Source organism: Somniosus microcephalus, chromosome 11, assembly GCF_052327205.1.
Source record: "Somniosus microcephalus isolate GS21.2 chromosome 11, FLI_Smic_1.0, whole genome shotgun sequence".
Classification (NCBI taxonomy): Eukaryota; Metazoa; Chordata; class Chondrichthyes; order Squaliformes; family Somniosidae; genus Somniosus; species Somniosus microcephalus.
The window spans coordinates 193,706,854-193,725,462 of record NC_140997.1 but is presented as its reverse complement, the minus strand read 5'-3'; the positions used below and the strand labels follow the sequence as shown (position 1 = coordinate 193,725,462).

Here is an 18,609-nt window from a genome sequence, read left to right as displayed (position 1 = left end):
AGTACATCATATTTTAAGTAATTATTAATTACATGTTATATGCAAAATAATATACATTGCTGTATTAATTAATTATAAGTTAGTCTCTCAGGAGGCTTCCTGACTCGGTCCGGATAACGCCTCGGGGGTGTAGTAGTTTCTGGTGGTGTAGTAGGTTCTTCTGGCAAGGCTGATTCGGCTTGAAGGCCAGTGTCGGGTTCATCGGGCTCCAGTATCACCGGATCGGAGGTAGATATGGGTATCTCTACTTCATCGTTAGATGTATAGAGTGGTGGTGTAGGTTGTCCCTTTTCGGATGACTTGATGATTTGGTCAGCATGGCGCCTTATTATGCTGTCTCCGATGTCCACGGTATACATCAGTGGTCCTAATCGTGTGCAGATAGTTCCAGGCTGCCATTTCTCGGTACGGTAGTCCCGGGCCAAAACCGGTTGGCCTATCTGGAAGGCCCTAGTTGGCCTTTCATTCATGCCCTGAACCTGCCGGTTCTCCACGTCCCTTCGGATGTTGGGCTTAACCAAATCCAGCCGGCATCTTAGGTTTCTATTGTAGAACATCATGGCGGGAGTTTGGTTAGTAACCATATGCGTTGCATTCCTATATGCAAATAAGAAGTTATCCACCTTGTGCTGAAGTTTTATGTCTTCATTACCCATGGCCTTGATGGCCTTCTTGAAGGTCTGGACAAACCTTTCAGCCAATCCATTGGTGGCGGGATGGTATGGGGCGGACGTGTAGTGCTTTACCCCATTGTTCTTTAAGAACTTTCTGAATTCTTCGGACACAAATTGCGGTCCATTATCAGAACATATCTGCTCCGGCAGCCCATTCCTGGCAAATATGGTCCTTAATACTGTGATGGTTTTTTCCGTGGTGGTGGAGGACATCTTTATTACCTCCGGCCACTTGGAGTGTGCATCAACTGCGATTAAGAACATTGAGTCCATAAATGGACCAGCAAAGTCGATGTGCACCCTTTGCCAGGGAGATGAGGGCCACTCCCATGGATGTAGAGGGGCCTGTGGCAGAGCATTTTGGACCTTCTGGCATCCTAGGCAGCTCTTGGTCATGTCTTCGATGTCTCCATCGATACCTGGCCACCATACAAACGCCCTAGCTAGGTTTATCATTTTCACTCCACCCAGATGCCCCTCGTGAAGCTCCTTTAGCACTTTATCCTGGAGTTTGGGTGGAATCACCACTCTGGATCCACACATCAAGGTTCCTCGGCACACTGACAGCTGTTCTCTTCTTTGCGAGAATGCTGGCAACAGTGGTTCGCCATGTGCTGGCCATCCCTTCACTGTTAAATCGTAGACCCGTGAGAGAGTAGGGTCATTTCTTGTCTCCCTTTCAATGGCAGAATTTGTCACCGGTAGACATTCCACTATGGTAGAGTGGAATATCTCTACTGGGTCTACTGTAGGTGCCTCTTCTATCGTTGGCAACGGTAGGCGTGATAAACCGTCAGCATTCCCATGCTGTTTTGACCCTTTGTATTCAATGTTGTATTGGTGTGCCCCTAGAAAAAGGGACCACCTCTGTAGTCTTTGTGCCGTCATAATGGGGACACCTTTTTTAGGGTTGAATATGGAGATGAGGGGTTGATGGTCAGTCAGCAAGGTAAATTTTTGTCCGTGTAGGTAATGGTTGAATTTCTTCACTCCCCATACCAGGCTGAGTGCTTCCCTGTCTATCTGGGCATAGTTACGCTCAGCTGAGTTCAATGAGCGTGACGCAAAAGCTATCGGCCGTTCCGAGCCATCAGGGAATCTATGGGACAATACCGCTCCTATGCTGTAAGGGGATGCATCACACGCCAGTCTGATTGGTAGTGATGGGTTGTAATGAGCCAAAATTTTCTCGGATGTGATTAAGTCTTTACATTTATGGAAGGCACGTTTACAGTCTTCGTTCCATTTCCAAATCACTCCTGTCTGTAGAAGATCATTAAGAGGGTGTAGAATAGTTGATAAGTTCGGTAAAAATTTATGATAGTAATTTATTAATCCCAGGAATGACCTTAATTGTGAAACATTTTCAGGTGCTGGGGCTTTTATAACTGCTTCAATTTTTTCAGGTGACTTATGCAACCCTTCCTTATTAATTATGTGGCCACAATATGATATCTGATTTTGGAAAAATTCGCACTTGGGGCGATTTGCTCGTAGGCCCCGTTCTTTCAGCCTAGTGAGCACCTGCTCCAAATTGGCAAGGTGCTCGTTGTCGTTTTCTCCTGTTATAAGGATGTTGTCTAGGTAGCATTGAGTCCCCGGAATCCCTTGCAGGACTTGCTCCATAGCTCTTTGCCAGATAGCTGGAGCTGATGCTATTCCAAAAACCAGTCGATTGTACTGGTACAGGCCTTTGTGTGTGTTTATTGTGAGATACTTTTTTAGAGGTCTCCTCAACCTCCATCTGTAGATATGCCTGTGCCAAGTCAATTTTTGTGAAACGTTTCCCTCCGGATAGTGAGGCGAAAATATCTTCTAGCCTCGGAAGAGGATACTGTACCGTGTGAAGGACCGGGTTTACAGTCACCTTAAAGTCCCCACAGATGCGAATTTTTTTCTGTTCCTCAGAGTTATTTTTCAATGTTTTTTTCATGACTGGAACGATGGGTGTTGCCCATTCGCTCCAATCTATTTTGGATAATACGCCTGCCTTTTCCAAATTCTTCAGCTCTGCCTCGACTGCCGGACGTATTGCGTATGGCACCGGTCTTGCCTTAAAAAATTTTGGAATTGCTGTATCTTCCACTTTTATTGAGGCGGTGATGCCTTTCAAGGTTCCTAGTTTCTCTTGAAACACTTCTTTGGCGTTGGCCAAGATGTCTTTTAATCGTTCAGGTATGATGTCATCATTGTTTTTTTCCTTACTGGTCACCGTCAGTGCCTGAATGGAGTGCCAGTCTAAACGTATCTTCCTTATCCATTCACGTCCCAACAACGGTGGACCACCATCTTGTAGAATGTATAAATACAACTTTTGTATTTCTTTGCCGTTGTATACCACAGGCACCCTTATTTTTCCTTTGGGGTAGACTTTCTGCCCCGTATATGTTTTTAAGATAATGGATGTGTCTTTTAGAGGTATATGCGAAAATAGCCTCTCGTAATCTCGTCGATTTATTACGGTTAGAGCTGATCCTGTATCTAGTTCCATTTTAACTGGGGACCCTGCTATTGTGAGGGTAACCCAAATGGTTTGGTAATCCTCTTTGGCAAGTACATTATGTAATTTGAGACAGCTTAGTCTCTTGTTTCCGGAGTCGCTATCGCTATTCTGGTCTTCGGAGCTATTGTCCGTCATCATTTGTACCTTCCTGTACTTTTCTTTATTGATTTTTTGTTTTCTGTCAGTGGATTTATTTTGTCCAGATTGGCATACCCGTGCAATGTGTCCAATCTTACCACATTGCCTGCATGTTTTGCCCTTGAACCAGCAGTCCCTCTGGTTATGGGTGGATCTGCTGCAGCGATAACATCTTCCGAACTCCTGTGTCATTTTATGGGTGCCGAAGTCCTGTGTCTCTTGTTGTATCTCTGCAGCTCCTTTTGCTGCTGCTTCGTATGATACAGCCATACTGAAAGCTTTGTCCAATGTTAAATCTTTTTCAGAAAGCAGTCTTTTTTGTGTTCCTTCACTTAAGAGACCGCAAACAAATTTGTCTCGAAGATAATCCGATAGTCCTGCTCCGAATTGGCAGTACTTTGATAGCTTTCTTAATTCGGTTAGGTAATCAGCGTTACTTTCATTCTTGTGTTGATTTCTCTTGAAGAACTTGAATCATTCCGCTATCAGCAGCGGTGTTGGGTTTAAATGCTCCTGCAGGGTATCAACAATTTCTTTAAAAGTCTTGTCCTTTGGTTTGGCTGGAGTGATTAAATTTCGTAACAGCCCGTATGTCTTCGCGCCCATTAAGTTCAGAAGTACTGAAGCTTTTTTTTCATCTGTTATTCCATTTGCAGTGCAATAAACCTCTACTCTTTCCACGTATGTGGTCCAATCTTCTATTTCACCATCAAAAGCCTCAATATTACCAGATTTAGGCATTTCAGAAAAGATATGGCGCTTCCCGCGCTTTTTTTTTCTCTCTGTAGCAACGATATGGCGCTTCCTGCGCTTTCCCGCCGCTGCTACCGATAACAACGCTGTTTTACTGTGGTTTCCGTTTATTCACTGTTGGAGACTCGTTCCCGACGGAGGTCTAAACGCTGACCTGCTTGCCGCGCCGGCCGTCTCTTGAGTGCACCCTCCCAGTCCGTTATTGCTTGCCTCCGATTTCGCTGCCTGTCTCAGCTGTAGAGCCCGCCGCTGGAGCTCCAGCCTGACGCCCAGGAAGGATTAGCGCAGTACCTGTCACCAGCTTGGCCAGCTGGTGAAACCACAGTTTCTCTTACTTCCTTGAGTCTTCTGGACGCTGGAGGAATCGATGTCCTTGAGGTGCTGCCGAATTGCAGGTAAGTCCGTTTCCACTTCGTCGCCACTGTAGTGTCCGTGTGTAGATAAAGACACTGAAGACAGGAGTTGGTTCATAGGTATTTACTAAGCAAGTCTGGGGGGGGGTTTCTAAAGGATATACACAATACACAGGCTTATATAGCCCAAGTGGCAATTACCGGCATTACGCACACCTGGGGCTCTTAAAGGCACATACACCATAATTGCTCTTAAAGGCACATACACCACACTACACACTGCTGCCACGGTATGGTGATGGTGCAGAAAGTGGATGTTTAAGCTAGTGCATTGGGTGCCAATCAAGCGGACTACATAGTGTCGAGCTTCATGAGTGCTGTTGGAGTTGTAACCATCCAGGCAAGTGGAGAGCATTCCATCACACTCCTGACTTGTGTCTTGTAGGTAGTAGAGAAGCTTTCGGAAGTCAGGAGGTGAGTTATTCGCCGCAGAATACCCAGCCTCTGACCTGCTCTAGTAGCCACAGCATTAATGTGGTTGGTGTAGCTCAGTTTCTGGTCAATGGTGACCCCCACAATGTTGATGATGGGGGACTCGACAATGGTAATGCTATTGAATGTCAAGAGGAGGTGGTTACGCTCTCTCTTGTTGGGGATGGTCATTACCCGACACTTTTGTAGCACGAATATTACTTGTCACTTATCGGCTGAAGCCTGGATGTTGTCCAGCTCTTGTTGCATGTGGGCACAGACTGCTTCATTATCTGAGGAATTGCAGATGAAACTGAACACTGGGCAATCATCAGTGAACAACCCCACTTCTGACCTTATGATGAAGCAGCTGAAGATAATTGGGCCTAGAACGCTGCTCTGAGGAATCCCTGTAGCAATGTCCTGGGGCTGAGATGATTGACCTTCAACAACCACAACTGTCTTCCTTTGTGCCAGGTATGACTCCAGCCACTGGAGAGTTTTCATGATCCCATTGACTTCAGTTTTACTGGGGTTCCTTGGTACCACACTCAGTCAAATTCTGCCTTGGTGTCAAGGGCAGTCACTCTCATCTCACATCTGGAATTCAGCTCTTGTGTTGATGTTTGGACGAAGGCTGTAATGAGGTCTGGAACCGAGTGGTTCTGACGAAACCCAAACTGAGCATCGGTAAGCAGGTTATTGGTGAGCAAGTGCTGCTTGATAGCACTGTTGACAACTCCTAGGCTGATGAGGTGGTAATTGGCCAGGTTGGATTGTCCTGCCTTTTGTGGACAGGACATACCTAGGCAATTTTCCACATTGTCGGGTAGATGCCAGAGTTGTAGCTGCACTGTAACAGCTTAGCTAAGGATGCGGCTAGTTCTGGAGCACAGACCTTCAGCACTACAGCTAGGATATTGTCAGTGCCTGTAGCCTTCACTGTGTCCAGTGCACTCAACCATTTCTTGATGTTATGTGGAGTAAATTGAATTGGCTGAAGACTGGCATTTGTGATGGTGGTTATCTCAAGAGGAGACTGAGAAGGATTATCCACTCAGCACTTCTGCCTCAAGATGGTTGCAAACACTTCAGCTTTGCAATCATATGCTGGGCTCTGCCATCATTAAGGATGAGGATGAGGAAGTTGAAGGAGCCTTCTCCTCCCATGAGTTGCTTAATTGTCCACCACCATTCGTGACTGAATGCGGCAGCAATGCAGAGCTTTGACCTGATCCGTTGGTTGTGTGATCGCTTAGCTCTGTCTATAGCAGAGACAAAGGCCAATATTCCATTATCCTTTTTGATTCGTTTTTGTACCTGAACACCAGATTTTAGAGATTTATGTACATGGACACCTATAACCCTATGTTCCTGCACAGGTCTTAATCTTTCAGCATTAAGAAAATATTCCAATTTGTCTTCCTCAGATCCAAAGTGGATGATGTTACACTTGCTCACATTGAACTCCATCTTCCAGTTTTTATCCATTCACTTAGACTGTCAATGTCCCTTTATAACTTCCTGCTTCCATCTATACAACTTACAGTGCCTCCTAACCTTGTGTCATCTGCAAACTTGGATATACATTTCTCTATTCCTTCATCCAAGTCATTGGCATATCTGGTGAAAAGCTGACGCCCCTGTATAGATTCCTGGGGAACACTACTTGTCATATCTGCCAATTAGTGAACATGTTCTCTTTAACCCTACTCTCTGTCTCCTACCTCCCAACCAATTACTAACTTATGTCACAAGATTACCTCCAATTCTGTACGCTCTCATTTTTGCTAATAATAAGAATGGCAGATTTAAAGAAAAGAGACATTTGTTTGGTCAGTTTTCTGCTAGTTGCTCGTTTCTAATTGCGACTAAAGTCCTACCCATTAACTTTGATTTGTATTTATTCACTATTGTTATCAACTGTACTCACCTTGATTTTCACTTCAAAAGGTTTACAGAATGGTGACCCTCTCATTGTCTGTGTCTTGATAATTTGATCATCAAGGATAGCCTGAATCTCATCCACAGCTGACAAGATTGAGACACCAGAATCACGATATAAACTCGTAGTAAAGCTAATAGACTCCCAGGCTTCATCCATGATGTGCATGGCTTTTTCCAATGAGAATTCCTAAAGTAAAATCACACTGAATAACAGCTTATTTTGTTAACAAATTATATTCTGCTTCAATACATTTTACTTAAAAATCATCAGTGTATATATTTTTTTAATGTTTAATTGTTTTTGGGCTATATGTACTTTTAGGAGGGGCATTGATTGCAATAATGCAAATATAGTTCTTAAAGGATTAATCATCACAAAAACAAGAGGTCTTCAAAAAAGAAAGAAAAGCAAGAATTAATATATATAGAATCATAGAATAGAATCATACAGCACAGAGAGCAGTCATTCAGCCCATTGTGTCTGTGCTGGCTCTTTGAGAGGCCTATCCAATTAGGCCTACTCCCCAGCTCTCTCCCCGTGGCCCTGAAAATGCTTCCTTTTCACCAATAGCCGTGCAAATGTTTAATTTTCATGTATATATCCAACTCCATTTTGAAAGAAACTATTGAATCTGCTTCCATCACCCTTTCAGGAATGTAGTGTTTTTCAGATTATAAAACCTCGCTGCATAAAAAAAATTCTCCTCAAATCACCTCTGGTTCTTTTGTCAATTATCTTGAATCTGTGTCTTCTGGTTACCGACGCTCCTGCCAGTGGAAGTAGTTTCTCCTTATTTACTCTATAAAAATCCTTCATAATTTTAAACACCCCTATTAAATCTCCCCTTAACCTTCTCTGCTCTAAGGAGAACAATCCCAGCTTCTCTAGTCTCTACACATACCTTTGTCCCTGGTATAATTTTGCTAAATCTCCTCTGCACCCTATCCAAGGCCTTGACATTCTTCCGAAAGTGTGGTGCCCAGAATTGGTCACCTTTTATATATAGCACCTTTCACGATCTCAGGATGTCCGAAAATGCTTCTAACATAATGTGCTATATATAAGGTATTAACTTGATACTGCCTCTCTGTCCTTGATGAGTACTTCACCTAATCCGCTCTGTCATCTCCATCAATGTAGCCCAAAAACAGCGGCGGCAACAGAAACAATGCCGCAGGAAAATTAACGCTGGAGCACTCAAAGACCCCGCTAAGAAAGCTCTATTCAGACTGCGCCTCACAAACAACCTGACGACTCCCAGTGATGCAGAGACACAGGGCAGGATTTTCATTGGGCCGTGGAGGCGGGATTGGAGGCGTGTTGGGGGTTAAAATCCTGAAATTGGGGGGCACGAACCCATCCCGCACCCAACCCACCTCCATGCCAGTTTCAAAGCTAGTTAACAGGCAGTTTTTAACCTAGTCCCTATTTTTAATGTTGAAATGTGGGATTCCCGACGGCTCCAAACCACACCAAGTTAGAGGAGGCGGACCATCGGGATGAGGGGTCGAGATGTCCGGTGTTCAGGTGAGTGATGGGTGCATGAGTGCAAAGGTAAGTGTGTTTGGTGTGTGTAAAGTGTTTAAAGAAGTTTTACATACCTTCCTTCCTTCAGGTCTCGGGAGTCCCTCATCTCACCGGCACAGAAAGCAGAATGGCTGCGAGCTGTCAAAAATTGCAGCATTCAGCTTTCTGTTCCAGGGAGATCTCTAAATCATCCTGAGAGGAAGGAATTAACCTGGAGTACAGATTGTCAGTGTTTGACAGTTTCAAACAGCTGTGAAACGCTGATATTTTATCTGTCAAAAGGTCTTGACAGATGAAATATCAATCTGTGATGTCACCTGTTGCCAGGTGGCCCTTAATTGGCCTGCTGAGCCCGCTGGGCAGGCTCAACAAGGTCAATCAAGTCAAAATCGCGTGGGTTGGCTAGAACTCGATGGAGGCGGAACTACAACCCCGAAAGTTGTAGTCCCGCCTCCTACCCGACTCCTCAATGAAAATCCAGCCCACAGAGTGCCCACAGTGCCTGGTCTATACTCAAGGCCTCCATAATCAGCACCTGTGAAGAGACGCTCGGTCACTCGACCAGGAAACACCAAGACTGGTTCAACGAGAACGACCAGGGGATCCAGGAGCCAATAAGCCGCAAGCGCAAGGCATTTCTGATCTGGAAACAGCAACAGAATTCGAGAGCAAGAAAGCAGCTCTACAGAAGCCTGAAGGCCGAGGTCCAACAAAAAACTCGCGACCTAAAGAACAGATGGTGGGTGGAGAAAGCGCAGGAGATCCAGCAGCTAGCCGAAAACCACGACATGTGTGGAATCTTTAGCGCAGTCAAGACCATCTACGGCCCAAGCACCCAAGGCCCTACACCACTGCGGGCCAAGAAGGGAGAGGTACTCATCAATGACAGAGGGGCAGTCAGTGCCTGCTGGAAGGAGCACTTCGAAGATCTCCTTAACCACGATTCTGTCTTCGACACGAGTGTCCTCAACTCCATCCCACAGCATGCTACCCGCCACCATCTCAGCACAACCCCAGCCCGGCATGAGGTTGAAAAGGCCATCCGACAATTGAAGAACAACAAGGCCTCAGGAGCAGATGGAATCCCCGCCGAGGCACTAAAGCATGGCGGAGAAGCACTAGTGGCGCAAATTCATGAACTCATTTCTCTTATCTGGAAGGAGGAGAGCATGCCAGGGGATCTCAGAGATGCCGTAATTGTGACCATCTTCAAGAAAGGTGACAAGTCCGATTGCGGTAATTACAGAGGAGTTTCCCTGCTGTCTGCCACAGGGAAAGTCATTGCAAGAATCCTCCTCAATTGCCTTCTCCCAGTGGCCGAAGAGCTCCTCCCAGAGTCGCAATGCGGATTCCGCCCACTAAGGGGCACAATGGACATGATCTTCACCGCACGTCAATTGCAAGAGAAATGCAGGGAACAGCACCAACCGCTGTACATGGCCTTCTTTGATCTCACAAAGGCCTTCGACACCGTCAACTGTGAGGGATTATGGAGTGTCCTCCTCAAATTTGGCTGCCCTCAAAAGTTTGTCACCACCCTCCGCCTGCTTCACGATGATATGCAAGCCATGATCCTGATCAACGGTTCCACCACAGATCCAATTCTCGTACAAACCGGGGTCAAGCAAGGCTCTGTCATCGCACCAACGCTCTTCTCGATCTTCCTTGCTGCAATGCTCCATCTCACCCTCAGTAAGCTCCCCACTGGAGTGGAGCTAATTTACAGAACAAACGGGAAACTATTCAACCTCCGTCGCCTCCAGTCCAGATCCAAGGTCATCCCATCCTCTGTCGTCGAATTACAGTATGCAGATGACGCTTGCGTCTGCGCTCACTCGGAGGTCGAACTCCAAACCATTGTCAACACCTTTACTGAAGCGTACAAGAGCATGGGCTTTATACTAAACATCTGTAAGACAAAGGTCCTCTACCAACCTGCATCCGCCACACAGTACTGCTCCCTGATTATCAAAATCCACGACAAGGCCTTGGACACCGTGGACCACTTTCCATACCTTGGGAGCCTACTGTCAACAAGGGCAGACGGCGACAACGAAGTCCAACACCGCCTTCAGTGTGCCAGTGCAGCCTTTGGTCGCTTGAGGAAGAGAGTGTTTGAAGACAAGGACCTCAAACCCGGCAATAAGCTCATGGTCTACAGAGCAGCAGTGATACCTGCCCTGCTTTTTGCCTCAGAGACATGGACCATGTACAGCAGGCACCTCAAAGCATCAACGCTGCCTCCGCAAGATCCTGCAAATCCATTGGCAGGATAGGCACACCAACGTCAGTGTTCTTGCTCAGGCCAACATCCCCAGCATCGAAGCTTTGACCACGCTCAATCAGCTCCGATGGACGGGTCACATTGTCCGGATGCCCGATACGAGTCTCCCAAAACAAACGCTCTACTCGGAGCTCCGGCTCGGCAAGAGAGCCCCAGATGGGCAGAGGAAATGCTTCAAGGACACCCTCAAAGCCTCCTTGAAAAAGTGTAACATCCCCACCGACACCTGGGAATCCCTGGCCCAAGACCGCACAAAGTGGAGGAGAAGCATCCGGGAAGGCGCCGGACACCGAGTCTCTTCGCCGGGAGCAAGCGGAAGCCAAGCGCAGGCAGCGCAAGGAGCGCACGTCAACCCAAGCACCCCACCACCCGCCCCTTCAACCACCGTCTGCCCCACCTGTGACAGAGACTGTAGGTCCCGCATTAGACTCATCAGTCACCTGCAAACTCATTTTTAATGTGGAAGCAAGTCATCCTTGGTTCCGAGGGACTGCCTAAGAGAAGATTAACTTGATATAAATCTATATTTACCTTGGTGGCAGCAGCGCTAGTTTCTTCAAATCTTTCCAAGTATGGAGTAAGATTCAATTTTAGCATTTTTCTCAGAGTTGTTCCTGAGTCTGGTGTCAAATCATAGTCCACAATTTCAGACATCTGAGACCAGTGGCGAGGTCTCATACCTGGATTACACAGTATAGATACAACGGGGATAACTTCCTAGAAAGTAAAACAAAACAAGTCAAAGCAAAATATTTGTTTAATAGGGAACAAGTCTGTAGACATGAGTGAATTATGATAGTTTTATTTAATTTCTGTCTGTCCAAGAGTATAAAAACAAATATTGAGTTTAAAAACTGTAGCATAATTTTACAGCTTTACACTAACAGTAGTATTTGATGTTGTCTTAGATCAGTGGAACAGCCAGGATAATGGTCATATCAATGGGGTTTTAATATAATACAGTATCATTAACTTAATTTCCATTTTTATATATTATTCTTTCCTGCTGTAGTTAATTTCTCTACATTAAAACGTAATTGTCTGATGCCAAAACTTAAACTAGTTCTAAGTATTTTAGTAGATAGATTCTTCACCCGTCCCCACTCCCCTCCCCAATTATTCTCCCTTCCTCTCCTGAAGGTGTTGAATCTTGATGGTATATTGTTCCACAGGCACTAGCAAACCTTCAGTACCTCATGATTTTTTTTATACGTGAGTCCAATACACCTAGACATCAAGTATCAATAGGCTATTTGATATGGAGAGCGTCACATGCTCAATCCTATTCTCAATTAATGTCCGCTTTGCAGTAGCAGTTACTGGATAGCAATCAGGAGTGGGAAATCTGGCTGCTTTTTTCCACCTTCTTCCTTAGCCCTATTGTCAATTATAACGACTCAACCTCTTTCTTGACAGAAACCAATCAATTCCAGCACAGACCAGGATCTAAACTTGTGACCTTCTGGTCTGTGTAGCTTTGCACTATACTGGGCAATGCCTTTCTCCAGGATATTGGGGAACCTTGATTAGAAGTATCTGAAGCAGATTTCCATAATTATTTTCAACTATGTGGTTGTCATATATGATTGATTGATTTGAAAAGAGTAACTGTTCATATTATCAAATGGTTAGCTGGTGTGCATAAAGTGTCTTTTGGCACCATTCTGGCACTCAAGAATTTAATCTTTTTTTAAAAAGAAGCATAATTCATTGAATACATCTCCAAAAACTGCTCAACTGCTTCACTGCCTACAATCAATTTGTTAAACATATTGGGGGAGAATTTTCATGGGATTCCTCTGATCTCCCACGGTAATTTTGGCAGAAACCCTGGAGGAAAAGTGTTAAGTAGCCATTTTTATGCATTAATGCCACCTCTCCAGGGGTTTCGCCAAAGGTACGGCAGTAGATCAGAAGAACCTCCATGGAAATTCCAGGTGGTAGCTTTAAATGTCAGGCATACCAACAATTAATAGAGAGTATGTTTTTTATTTTAGGTGGTATAAGAGGCTGTTAACCTAGAGTACCTGAGTAAATCTTTTTCCTAATTCAAAAGCATTTCAAATATATTGGGCCTGAATTTGCGGTTGGAGGCTTCACACGGGCGGATGCCTCCAACCGGCAAAAAATCTACGAATTTACCTTCTGCCTCAGGATCCACGGAGACTTGCGTTCCTGGGCTTCTATGCGTAGACATGCGTCGAGGCCCACGTATCCCAGGGGTGCATGCGGTTCGCAAGCGCCCCTGGGATCACGTGAGCCAGGCTAACGAAAGACAGAAGGGAATCCCCATTCATGCTTATGGGAATTCCATATGTACGGAAAGCCCATAAGTATGAATAGGAATACCCCCAAAATTTTTTAGACACTTTAAATAAATAAAAAAGTCACATATTTAAAATGGCATTTAATTATATATTTAAAACAAAAATTTAATTAAAAATATAGTGATCTGGGTTGTTATGGTTCGGGTTGTCCACCGGGTGGTGCTGTAGCCAATGCTGCTGCTAAGGTCAGGGGATTGCTTCCTGTTAAAGGTCAGCTAGGTGGAATGCCAGGATGCTGTATGCAGGCCTGTCTGTATGTTTTTCCCAGTTGTTAATAAATTACTCGTGTTAATTCTAACATCTAGCCTCTTCGAGTTCTTGTTCCACTTTATGGATTTATCACATTTGGCGACGAGGTAACTAAAGGACCCTGGATAAAGAAGAAAAGTCTGCCGGGACGTTTAAACAAAATTACGAGCTACGGTTAGCTACCAGTTGGAAGAGAGCATGGCTGCCACGGTAGGAACGGTTTCCGCTTTTGATATTCGAGCACAAACCTGGGAGGAATACTGTGAAGTGTTGGGTTATTTTTTCGAAGCAAATGAAATAAATGATGCCGGAAAAAGGAAAGCCATTCTGCTTAGTTCAGTGGGAAGCCAAACCTACAGTTTGATGAAGAACCTGCTCAGTCCTGAAAAGCCTGGAGACAAATCATTTGTTGAATTAGTGGCCGTGCTAAAAGAACATTTCAACCCTAAGCCTAGTGAGATTGTACAGCGGTTCAAGTTTAATTCAAGGAACAGAAAAGAGGAAGAGAGCGTAATGGACTATGTAGCGGTGTTGCGTAAATTAGCACAAGATTGCAATTATGGGAATAACCTGAAGGAAATGCTGCGAGATAGGCTAGTTTGCGGAATTATGGACGACCGAATGCAGCGTAGATTATTATCCGAGACTGGGCTTACTTATGAAAAAGCATTGGAACTTGCTCAAGCCATAGAGAAAGCGAACCGAGATGTAAAAGAAATACAGGGTTCAGACAGGGCTAATGCTACGCAAGTTGCAGGTCAGGTTGTTGTGCACAAGTTGAACATGCGTCAGAAACCACAACGTGAGCATGTGAAGGCATGTTATAGATGCAAGGGCGATCACCTGGCGAGTGAATGCCGGTTAGGAAACAAGGACACATAAAACGAGCTTGCAGGGCGAAATCACCTGTGGAGGAATCCAAACCAAAAGGGGGAGGACAGCAAAACCAAGGGAGAGAAGTGAAAAAACATGGAGCACACCACATCAGCGGGGAAGCTGAGGAAGAAGAGGACATGTTCATAATGTATAGCATGTTAGAGAACATTCCAAAAGTGGCTCCTATCACATTGCAACTGACAGTAAATGACTCTAAGGTGGACTTTGGAGTGGATACAGGGTGCGGCGTGACCATAATGAACAAGGCAGAGTACTCAAAATTGTGGAACCATGCAAAAGTTCCAGAGTTAAAGCCTTGCTCCCTGCATCTTAAAACATATACAGGTGAATGAGTAGTGACATTAGGTACAACTAAGGTAACTCTGCAACACAGGCACACAGTGGAACAGCTACCTGTAGTTATAGTATCGGGTACCGGACCAAACCTGTTAGGTCGGGGCTGGATAAAAGAACTTAAATTAGACTGGGGAGCAGTACATCAAATAGATGCGGGCAAACAGTTGACTTAGCAAGAAGTGTTGAGTGAACATGAGAAGGTGTTCAAGGAGGAACTTGGCACATTTAATGGCCCCCCAGCTAAGATTTATGTAGACAAGGAGGCACCGCCAAGGTTTTTTAAACAACGACCTGTGCCTTATGCCATGAAGCCAAAGGTAGAGGCTGAGCTTGACCGTCTATTGAGCGAGAACATACTGGAGCCAGTGAAATGTTCGGAATGGGCAGCTCCCATAGTACCTGTTTTAAAACCGGACAATTCGGTAAGACTCTGTGGAGACTATAAATTGACTGTCAATCGGGTGTCCAAACTAGAGCAGTATCCTATTCCCAAAACAGAGGATCTCTTTGCAAACCTGGCTGGAGGAAAGAAATTCACAAAGTTGGATATGAGTCATGCCTACTTGCAGATTACACTGGATGACGAATCAAAGAAGTATGTCACCATAAATACACACAAGGGCTTGTTTACATATAACCGCTTACCGTTTGGTGTCTCATCTAGTCCAGCTATCTTCCAGAGGACAATCGAAGGTGTACTGCAAGGGATTCCACATGTTTACATCTATCTGGATGACATTCTGGTGACGGGAAGAACCGACCAGGAGCATCTGAGCACTCTGAGAGAGGTACTACAGAGATTGGAGAGGGCAGGGTTCCGGCTCAAGAGGAGTAAGTGCACTTTCCTGGGGAATGAGGCAGTGTTCCTGAGACACAGAGTGGACGCCACCGGGCTCCGTCCACTCAAGGAGAAGGTACAAGCACTGCAGGACGCCCCTGCTCCTACAAATGTGGCTGAGTTAAAAGCTTACCTGGGACTGCTGAACTATTATAACAGGTTTTTACCAAACTTGTCAACGGTGTTAGCACCTCTTCACAAACTACTGCGCAAGGAGACACAGTGGCAGTGGGAAGAGGAGCAAGGGGTTTCATTTGGACAGTCCAAGAAACTGATGCTGTCGTCGGATGTGCTGGTTCACTACAATGCAGAGAAAGACATCATTCTCTCTTGTGACGCTTCACCTTATGGGGTGGGGGGCAGTTCTTTCACACTGCATGGAAGATGGAACTGAAAGACCAATAGGGTTTATGTCCCGAACTCTAACACCAGCGGAAAAAAACTATTCCCAGTTAGACAAAGAGGGGTTAGCAGTGATGTTTGGGTTACAGAGGTTCCACAAGTACATATATGGCAGGAAGTTCACCATATGCACCGATCATAAACCTCTTCTCTCTGTTTTCAATGAAATGAAAGCAGTTCCACAGATGGTGTCACCCCGGATCCAGAGGTGGGCCATGACGTTGAGGGCATATGAGTATGTCATCATCTACAAGGCGGGCAAGTACCATGGGAACGCAGATGCCTTGAGCCGTCTTCCACTGCCAGGCACACCTATCCGTGCAGCTCCAGAGGACAGAGTGTTGATGTTGGAGGACACTGACATGGCACTTGTGACTGCAGAGCAAGTAAGAACATGGACAGGTAAAAATCCAGTACTGTCTAGAGTTCAAGAATATGTGGTGAGGGGATGGCCACAGCATCCGGAAGGGGCTGACTTCACATCCTACAGTATCAGGAAAACAGAGCTGAGTGTGCAGGATGGTTGCGTGTTGTGGGGAGCACGAGTGATTATTCCACAGCCAGCACGACAGTCTATCCTAGAGCAACTACATCAGTGTCATCCTGGGGTCTCGCGTATGAAAGCCTTGGCTAGGAGTTACTTGTGGTGGCCAAAGCTAGATGAGGAGATAGAAAATCTAGTCAAGACATGCAGCACTTATCAGGAACACCGGAAGGCACCAGCAGTGGCTCCTCTCCACCCCTGGGAGTGGCCGGATAAACCATGGAGAAGATTGCACTTAGATTATGCAGGTCCATTCATGGGGAAGATGTTCCTCATAATCATTGATGCACATTCCAAATGGATGGATGTTTATCCTGTAAATTCTGCTTCCGCCAATACTACGATAGACTGCCTGCGTCGGAGCTTCAGTAATCAAGGGCTACCGGAGATCGTGGTGAGTGACAATGCCACTTGTTTTGTGAGTACAGAGACAAAAGAGTTCTTGAAAAAAAATGGCATAGTGCAAGTGACCTCAGCTCCACATCATCCGTCCTCAAATGGACTTGCGGAGAGAGCCGTACAAACATTTAAAGAGATGATGAAAAAAAGTGCAGAAGGGAGTTTAGCAGCCAAAGTGTCATGGGTACTATTCAGCTACAGAATAACACTTCAATCCACCACAGGACTCTCTCCTGCTGAGATGTTATTAGGTCGTAGACTACGCTCCACTCTTGACCTTGTCCACCCAGACCTAAAAAGGAAAATGGAAAACAGACAAAACAAACAAAAAGAGAACCATGACAAAAGAACAAAGAGCCGAAGTTTTGGAGAAGGAGATGCGGTCCTTACCAGGAATTTCAGTTATAGACCCAAGTGGATTCCTGGCTTCATAGACTCAATGACCGGTCCCGTATCATACAAGGTCATGTTGGGAGATGGTAGGGTAGTACGCAGACATGTAGATCAGATACTTCCCAGACAAGGGGAAATTGAAATGAAGGTTCCAGATGCAATGACTGAGGACAGGGTTGCCCCAGTTATCCAAGTGCATCTGTGGTGACACCACCAGGGACAGAGACAATTCCACAGGAACCCATTCGTCAAGAGGAAACCATCGTTGCAGAGTCAGATACTATGAGGACTGCTCAGGAGCAGCTGGTGGCTTCACCACAAACAAGCAGGGACTTTACTGTTAGACGTTCACAAAGGGCTCGCAAGCCACCAGAGAGATTGATACTGACCTGTTAGACTCGTCAAGTATGGAACATGGTGAATGGTGACTTCTTATGTGACCCTTAGGAATGGTTGTTGGTTAAGAAATTCATACTGAAATCTTAAGTGGGGAGGGGTATAGTGATCTGGGTTGTTATGGTTGGGGTTGTCCACTGGGTGGTGCTGCAGCCAATGCTGCTGCTAAGGTCAGGGGATTGCTTCCTGTTAAAGGTCAGCTAGGTGGAATGCCAGGATGCTGTATGCAGGCCTGTCTGTATGTTTTTCCCAGTTGTTAATAAAGTACTCGTGTTAATTCTAACATCTAGCCTCTTCGAGTTCTTGTTCCACTTTATGGATTTATCACAAAAAAAAATACATTTACATGTTTTAAAGGGGCTAAAAATAAACTTACCTTATTTCACAGGTTTTTAAATGTATAAATGATTGAAAACATTTTATTTTACAGTTTTTTAAAACTCTTACACTGGTAAAAGCAGCCCTTACACCTGCTTTTACCAGGTGTAAGAATTTCACAGGCATTCGCTGGGTAGAACTTGGGCAAAAAGGCCAACTCTCGCCTGCAGATGTCCTTTTCTCGGGGATGCAAAGGATCTGTCAAGAAAATTCTTGACAGATTGCAAGTTCCAGGTTTTCACGCATGTGCAGCGCACGCCTAAACCCGGATCTTGCAAGGCCCTTACTGGCGCGTAAGCACCTCGTACGCACCCGTAGGGGCCGCAAATTACGGCCCATTAACTTTACTATGGGATCATCTAATACTTAATCGATTACAATTTTTTTTTCCAGAGAAACAGTAAATAGAATTAATTCTGAGGGAAATGAGATGGCAGTTCTGATATAGAAGCTTGGATTTTCCTCAACACACTCCAGGAAGTTTGGGCCAGGACTTCCACCAAAGCACCCTGATCCTGCCGTGAACCCAATCCATTTTCTATGCCAGACGGTTCTCCTGTCGGAAATCACTGCTGCAGCACCTGAAGTGGAAGGAACCATTTAAAGGGATCAGAAGAGCCTTGAAGACCAGCCTTAAATTTCTCATTTAGGCCTTGGACTGGGCTAACAGGAATTATTGACGCTCTTCTTCTGGCAGTCCTTGGGGTTGGCGAGATCAGTGGCAGAAGGCAAGAAAATGTGGCAGCTAGCCTGTCGTCATTTACATATGGCTGGCAGGGAAGGGATGATAGCAGCCCTC

The 18,609-nt window shown here is 45.3% G+C and overlaps 1 protein-coding gene across 1 annotated transcript in view; it reads right to left on the bottom strand.

Annotated features, from left to right (window-relative positions):
- The window catches only part of dnah12 (dynein, axonemal, heavy chain 12), a 429,714-nt gene that overhangs the window by 324,739 nt on the left and 86,366 nt on the right, over positions 1 to 18,609 (bottom strand). The window contains exons 17-18 of the mRNA XM_086001602.1: positions 11,183 to 11,368; positions 6,826 to 7,026 (exon numbers count right to left, since the gene is read on the bottom strand). Of these exons, the coding sequence (XP_085857728.1) occupies positions 6,826 to 7,026; positions 11,183 to 11,368 (387 nt within the window). The remainder of the gene's footprint in view (positions 1 to 6,825; positions 7,027 to 11,182; positions 11,369 to 18,609) is intronic.